This window comes from Glandiceps talaboti, chromosome 6, assembly GCF_964340395.1.
Source record: "Glandiceps talaboti chromosome 6, keGlaTala1.1, whole genome shotgun sequence".
Taxonomy (NCBI): Eukaryota; Metazoa; Hemichordata; class Enteropneusta; family Spengelidae; genus Glandiceps; species Glandiceps talaboti.
In genome coordinates this window covers 14,871,296-14,879,829 of record NC_135554.1, presented here as the reverse complement: position 1 = coordinate 14,879,829, position 8,534 = coordinate 14,871,296, and the positions used below count along the sequence as shown (strand labels likewise).

General features: G+C 36.2%; 1 protein-coding gene across 1 annotated transcript; it reads right to left on the bottom strand.

Moving 5' to 3' along the window:
* Positions 1 to 640: 640 nt before the first annotated feature.
* LOC144436886 (protein SSUH2 homolog) lies at positions 641 to 5,871 on the bottom strand. Its single transcript, XM_078125748.1, has 10 exons — positions 5,854 to 5,871; positions 5,366 to 5,373; positions 5,000 to 5,129; positions 4,446 to 4,506; positions 3,902 to 4,092; positions 3,438 to 3,520; positions 2,713 to 2,808; positions 2,419 to 2,527; positions 1,694 to 1,804; positions 641 to 873 (listed from the first exon to the last, which is right to left on the bottom strand). The coding sequence occupies exons 1-10, from the start codon at positions 5,869 to 5,871 to the stop codon at positions 724 to 726; spliced, it is 957 nt and encodes a 318-aa protein (XP_077981874.1). The 3' UTR covers positions 641 to 723.
* Positions 5,872 to 8,534: the final 2,663 nt, after the last annotated feature.

Here is an 8,534-nt window from a genome sequence, read left to right as displayed (position 1 = left end):
CATTTCAGGTTGAAATTGAAATATTGGAAAAAATGTTATAATAGGGTTATGTTTGATTTTAACACAGTCTTTGAGTGAACAGGATATGTAACTAGTGGCAACATTAAACTTCAAGGCTAACGGGAATATCCTGTGTACAACTTACAAGGTTCTTTTTTATATGTAACAAGGTTGTATCATGGGCATATGACAAACTTCTGAAGACCATACTCCGTCACATGACTCACAAGTCCAAAGATCCTGGAATATATTAAAGACTCTGTGACCTTAGACTGTAAGATATGTCGTGTCGTTCCACCCTCACAGGCCTCCTCTCATCGGAGGGGTTGACCAATGTGTGAGGGCGCCCTGTCACGGTGTACCTTACAGACTATCTATGACCTATGATTCTAGTGATTTTGTTTGCCGCTCTACAGGCTAACAATAACGTGAATGTTATACATCATGTTGTCTTCCTGTTAACACAATCAGTTAATAGTAGTATTTACCTATTGCATTATAAGATTAATATATTTCATCTTAGCAAATCTCTTAATTCTAAATTTTGAGAATTAATATTGTCAGCTTCTTTCTTAATGTACATAATATTGATATCATACATCTTGCTATCAGACTTTATAGATATAGCAAATGGTGTTAGACAATGCATATAACTAAAAAGAAGTCAATGACCTTGAAGATGGAGGTCAAGGTTAAAAGGTCATGCATGATTGTCCTAGGAATTCAGAGTAATGAACAGACTCCAAAACAGTGATTCTGGGGATACGAAGGGAAATAAACTTTATGATCTTCACCATACACCCAGAATCTATTGGCCTTGGACTCCCAACTCCAATGTACTTCGGTTATTGGAAGAATTTGAAGACAGTGTGTCTGCAATTAAAAGGTTATTAAATCATATTCATTTGTTAGTTAGCATAATAGTTTATTTTTTATCTGTCATGAAACAGCCATACTTATAATTTATCTAAACTCAATGCATACTATGAAAACTCCCCCCAAAACAGCACCAAACAAACAAAGCCAAAACAATAAGATATACACACATAAAACCAAAACAAGGACAACAACAAAGACTCTGCAATAAGCTAATGATATATATTGTTGGCATGAGCTGCCATACACTGTAAGACACGTTATGTCACTCTGCCCTCAACAGTCTGATCTGAGAAAGGGGTTGGCTGATATGTGAGGGCACTCAACAAAAGCGTACCTTACAGACTAAGGGTGTCATAGAACTTACCTATAGACCACTGGGCAAAACTCAACACAGGCTTTGATATAATTTACTATCATCAGACAGTATGGATGCAAATTATTTAGATTGTAACATAACTGATCACTCTGATAAAGAATTTACCAAAAGAAAGTTGTGATGTAGGTTTCATTGACACTTACTTCGTTATAATCTGTAAGATAGTCATTATTAAGATACCTTTATGCATCAACCTTCTCCTCTCACTGATAAACCCAATCAGGGTTGAACGTCATGACAATCAAAAATAACTTAGTCAGGTTTTGATATATTGGTAATTTTTCTCAAGTCATACATTGTTTTATCTATTATAAAACCAGCTTATGGTATATAAAATTAATAAATATAAAATTTATAAAATTAATACTCATAATCACATATTAAATAATTGGATAAAAAATGAAATATTATAATTATTGTAATTCTTGAATATTTTACCTGTTGGTGAATAAACATCCTTTGCTGTTCAGCCATTTGTTGGTGTGCTGTTACCAGTTGTTGTGATTTGAGATTAATTCTACTGTCAGGATTAGTTGTCACTGGTGATACCTAGGAAAGATTAAATTCAAGATATTATCTTAAACTGAAATAAAAAACACAATAGCAAGAATTCAACCTAAGAAATATGTGATTTCAAATTTGAAGGAGAAGTAGCAACTCAAAAGTAAGGTCCTTATGGGTTATTTGAGAGTTTTAGGGTCAGCTGAATGGCTTTAAATATAAGGGCAACTTGAGGTGTTCCACAGGTAACTTGAGGGGCTTTTTAGGGTGCATTGCAAGAGTATTTCTACAAATAGACAAATCTATAGAAACTTGTTTAAAACAAGTAAAGGCTGGTTGGTTAGACAACAAATTTTTCCGTTTTATTTCATAAAATCTTAATTTGAACAGGTAATTTCTAGCCACACAATATATTTACCTGGTATCTTATTTGTGCTGTTTCATGCATTTATCATACATACATACAGACACAGAGATGCACACAGACACACACAGGTGATGCAGCCAGACACAGACACAGACACAAACAAACAAACAGACAGACAGACAGACAGACAGAGACAGACCGACAGACAGACAGACAGGCAGACAGACAGACAGACAGACAGACAGACAGACAGACAGACCGACAGACAGACAGACAGACACACCTATTCACTTACTCTTTGTGATGTTTCATCAATCAGTTTGTTGCCTCTGGCCTTATACAGCTTAGATTTAGGTATTTCACTTTTAGCACTGTCAATAACGTAGTCACTGATAATCTGTCGGCTGAAAGTCACAGAACAAGGAACAATAGTAAGTACATTTTGTAAAATTAGAGAATGTCAAAGTTTCAAGCACATTATGTCTTTAATCATACATTCATTGGCAAGGGAGTTCTATGATTGTTTTTACTGCTTGAGGTCAGGAGTTAAATAAATGCCAACAATTTGAAAAAATGTACGAAGACTTACAACTTGACATGAACTACTGTATGACTCAGGACCTTTTTTCTTCCCTTACATATCGGACAAATAACTGACGTGTCTGCCCCACCACAAGTCAAACATCTGAAAAAAATAATGATATTACTGTTACCATAAATTCTGTGGCAGGTAATAACATCTGACATACAGTGACTGTTTATCACTTTGAAAGTCATGATATTAAAATTGATATCATTTTGTGATCAACATCATGGCATAATATATCTATCACAGCGAATGGCGCACAATTGGAGAAAATGCAATCAATTTATTTATTTGGCAAAAGTACAGCATTAAAATGACAACAAGAACTGTACATGTACATCGTCCAAGACAGATAGATAGGTTAGATAGGCAGACATAGAATCATATATGAATACACACACACACACGCACACACGCACACACACACACACGCACGCACGCACACATACACGCACACACACACACACACTCGCGTGTGCACGTATGCACACATGCAGAGAAAGACAGATACATGTACAAACAGACAGGGCAGACACAGACACAAACATGCAGTTTCACAGAAGTACACATACAGACACAAACATGCAGCCAGTCAGACAGGCATGTTGACAGACAGACACACATACACACACAGACAAACATGCACACACACACATACACACACACACACACACACACACACACACACACACACACACACACACACACACACACACATAAGTTCTTACTTTTTGGTACCCTTTCCTAGACATCTGACACATGGGCGATTACCATCCAGCATACCACATCCATGACAACCTTTACACATTGTCTATTTAGAAAAACAACAAAATATGATTAAAAATAACAACGCTGAAAGAAAATTTTAAAATCTAACTATGTGTGTGTGTCAAAATAATAATATCTCTCCCTCTCCTACCCGCCCTCCCTCCCCCTCCCACTTGCCCTCCCTCCCTCCCCCTGCCCATCTCTCTCTCTCTCTCTCTCTCTCTCTCTCTCTCTCTCTCTCTCTCTCTCTCTCTCTCTCTCTCTCTCTCTCTCTCTCTCTCTCTCTCTCTCTCTCTCTCTCTCTCTCTCTCTCTCTCTCTCTCTCTCTCTCTCTCTCTCTCTCTCTCTCTCTCTCTCTCTCTCTCCCCCCCTCTCTCTCTCTCTCTCTCTCCACTAAGTGTGATTTTTATTAACATATCTTTACCCTCTTAGATCCATTACACTTTACACAAGTGAAACCTTCCGTTTTTCCTGTTCCACGACATTTATGACAAGTCTTGATTTCATTGGAGTTAGGTACAACTACAGTTTTCTCTTCTTCACTAAATACCTGAGTTGGTATCACTGGAATTTCCCATATTCCTGGTGAATTCCTGCTTCTATCAATGGTTTCCCCTAGTGAAACAAATGTTTATTAAAAAGCCATCAATGGTTTCTTGTAGGTAGGGCAATATTTATCAAAAGCCAGCTAAGAAATAGAGAGACAAAATTTACATGTGATAGTTTACTTCTCAATGCCTCCAGACTTAGTGAAAGACTTGATACAGAACTTAAAGAGTACAAACAATGTATTGCTATGACTGTCTTCAGTAAATTATAGATCATCATAGTCTAAGCTATACATATAAACTGTCATTTATATTATAGAAGGATGATTTCATAGTAACACTTTTGACATGAACCATGCAACGGCCACAGTTATTGCCATGACATCATAATGATCCAACGCCAGAGACTTTAGTACTTACCTTCATAGGGTTGGAATATTTTCATTAATTCTCTCTGCTCTACAAAGGATGTCAGTTTATACTAGAAACAAAAACACAATTACAGTATGACAATATGAATGCGATGATTTGACATAAAGTGTTATATTATTTTCTCTACCCCCTCCCCCTCCTATCCATGGTATATTAAGGTAATCAGTCCAATGGTTCACATGCACACGCACACACACACACACACACACACACACACATGCACACACACACACACACACACACACACACACACACGCATGCACCCATCCTCATCCTCCACATTCTAAAACACACACACACAAATGCACACAGACACACGCACACAAAACACACACATACACATACGCAGATGCACACTCACACGTGCACACACACATACACACACACACACAAACACATGCATACACACTTTTTACTTGTCTATAACACTACTGAACCTTCAATTCAGTTGTGCTACAAAATATATGGGAACTTATGTGAATTTGTTGTTTTCCAAATTGTTAAAAATTTGAAAGTACAATAAAACGATAATTGGTGCTTACATGAAATGCATAAGATGGAACAGTGCGATTAATATTCATTTCTTGTGCTGCATGGTTACCATAGCAACACTGTTCAGTCACATGACGTAGTAAGACATCTCTTATTTCTCCTGCAGAGATTATATGAGGACTGTAGAGAAAGACAAAATAATACAGACTGTAACAGCAGGAAATGTGAAGATGTCAGAGAAAGTCAACATACAGCAGATAATGTGCCCTTCTCACATGCCATAGCATATTTTTCTGCTGGAATGAAATAATAACCCTCTTGACAGTACATTTTGGATAGTGCTATAAAGGGGTCAGTGGTACAATGATGGTGATTTTGTGCATATCTTTCACATTTACATTGAACTGCATATTTACATAAAGATCTGTGACAAGGATACAAAAAGATGTTTATGAGTATCACTAACAAAAATATACTGGCTTAAAGAAAGATAGAACTCAATAAAAGAAAAAGAAAGAATAACACAAGTCTAAGGATGATGAATAGAGAAAGGAAAAAGAAACAAAGAATGACACAAAATAGAGACAGAATAAAATATAATGAGAATGACAGACAAAGTAACAGATACAAAATGTATGCATGCATGCATACACATGCTAATGTCTGATTTCACTAGCATACACACATGCAGTGACACACATACACACACGTAGTGACATACACATGCAGTGACATACACACATACACATGCAGTGACACACATACACACACATGCAGTGACACACACACACACACATTATATATTGCAGCAAATAAGAATCACAATTTCTTAATATCTATGACTGGCTAATTATAGTATTGTATTCAATGTATCTATTGCAACAAATAATAACAAATCACTTACTCTACAGTAGGATCCCATTGTTGTGAGAGAGGCCGAGTAGCTGACGGCAAAGGTGGAAATGGCCTTGGTGGACTGTGTTCACCCTGACCTAGAAAAAGTTGTAAAAAAAGAGTAGCTGTAGTCATAAATTGTAGAAAGTTATCTGAAGTAGTGTATACAGTGTTATACAGTGTTTACTACTGTACACCACCACATTCAGACCTAGTTATCTAAAGTAGTGTATACAGTGTTTACTACTGTACACCACCATATTCAGACTTAGTTATCTAAAGTAGTGTATACAGTGTTTACTACTGTACACCACCATATTCAGACTTAGTTATCTAAAAGTAGTGTATACATTGTTTACTACTGTACACCACCACATTCAGACCTAGTTATCTAAAAGTAGTGTATACAGTGTTTACTACTGTACACCACCACATTCAGACCTAGTTATCTAAAGTAGTGTATACAGTGTTTACTACTGTACACCACCACATTCAGACCTAGTTATCTAAAAGTAGTGTGTACAGTGTTTACTACTGTACACCACCATATTCAGACTTAGTTATCTAAAAGTAGTGTATACAGTATTTACTACTGTACACCACCATATTCAGACCTAGTTATCTAAAGTAGTGTATACAATGTTTACTACTGTACACCACCATATTCAGACCTAGTTATCTAAAGTAGTGTATACAGTGTTTACTACTGTACACCACCATATTCAGACTTAGTTATCTAAAGTAGTGTATACAGTGTTTACTACTGTACACCACCACATTCAGACCTAGTTATCTAAAGTAGTGTATACAGTGTTTACTCCTGTACACCACCATATTCAGACCTAGTTATCTAAAAGTAGTGTATACAGTGTTTACTACTGTACACCACCACATTCAGACCTAGTTATCTAAAGTAGTGTATACAGTGTTTACTACTGTACACCACCATATTCAGACCTAGTTATCTAAAGTAGTGTATACAGTGTTTACTACTGTACACCACCACATTCAGACCTAGTTATCTAAAGTAGTGTATACAGTGTTTACTACTGTACACCACCACATTCAGACTTAGTTATCTAAAAGTAGTGTATACAGTGTTTACTACTGTACACCACCATATTCAGACCTAGTTATCTAAAGTAGTGTATACAGTGTTTACTCCTGTACACCACCATATTCAGACTTAGTTATCTAAAAGTAGTGTATACAGTGTTTACTACTGTACACCACCACATTCAGACTTAGTTATCTAAAAGTAGTGTATACAGTGTTTACTACTGTACACCACCATATTCAGACCTAGTTATCTAAAGTAGTGTGTACAGTGTTTAATACTGTACACCACCATATTCAGACTTAGTTATCTAAAGTAGTGTGTACAGTGTTTACTACTGTACACCACCACATTCAGACTTAGTTATCTAAAGTAGTGTGTACAGTGTTTACTACTGTACACCACCATATTCAGACTTAGTTATCTAAAGTAGTGTGTACAGTGTTTAATACTGTACACCACCACATTCAGACCTAGTTATCTAAAGTAGTGTGTACAGTGTTTACTACTGTACACCACCATATTCAGACTTAGTTATCTAAAGTAGTGTGTACAGTGTTTACTACTGTACACCACCATATTCAGACCTAGTTATCTAAAGTAGTGTATACAATTTTTACTACTGTACACCACCATATTCAGACCTAGTTATCTAAAAGTAGTGTATACAGTGTTTACTACTGTACACCACCACATTCAGACTTAGTTATCTAAAGTAGTGTGTACAGTGTTTACTACTGTACACCACCATATTCAGACCTAGTTATCTAAAGTAGTGTATACAGTGTTTACTACTGTACACCACCACATTCAGACCTAGTTATCTAAAGTAGTGTATACAGTGTTTACTACTGTACACCACCATATTCAGACCTAGTTATCTAAAGTAGTGTATACAGTGTTTACTACTGTACACCACCATATTCAGACCTAGTTATCTAAAGTAGTGTATACAGTGTTTACTACTGTACACCACCATATTCATCAGACTTAGTTATCTAAAGTAGTGTATACAGTGTTTACTACTGTACACCACCATATTCAGACCTAGTTATCTAAAGTAGTGTATACAGTGTTTACTACTGTACACCACCATATTCAGACCTAGTTATCTAAAGTAGTGTATACAGTGTTTACTACTGTACACCACCATATTCATCAGACTTAGTTATCTAAAGTAGTGTATACAGTGTTTACTACTGTACACCACCATATTCAGACCTAGTTATCTAAAAGTAGTGTATACAGTGTTTACTACTGTACACCACCATATTCAGACCTAGTTATCTAAAGTAGTGTGTACAGTGTTTACTACTGTACACCACCATATTCTGACCTAGTTATCTAAAGTAGTGTGTACAGTGTTTACTACTGTACACCACCATATTCATCAGACTTAGTTATCTAAAGTAGTGTATACAGTGTTTACTACTGTACACCACCATATTCAGACGTAGTTATCTAAAGTAGTGTATACAGTGTTTACTACTGTACACCACCATATTCAGACCTAGTTATCTAAAGTAGTGTATACAGTGTTTACTACTGTACACCACCATATTCAGACCTAGTTATCTAAAGTAGTGTATACAGTGTTTACTACTGTACACCACCATATTCATCAGACTTAGTTA

What these genes read in the sequence shown, in the direction of transcription:
- LOC144436886 (XM_078125748.1), bottom strand. An exon ending in TTCCATCTTATGCATTTCAT is followed by an intron (nt 4,507 to 4,999) that starts GTAAGCACCAAT and finishes TTTTGTTTCTAG; the next exon opens with TATAAACTGACATCCTTTGT. An exon ending in ACAGTAGTTCATGTCAAGTT is followed by an intron (nt 2,528 to 2,712) that starts GTAAGTCTTCGT and finishes TGTGACTTTCAG; the next exon opens with CCGACAGATTATCAGTGACT.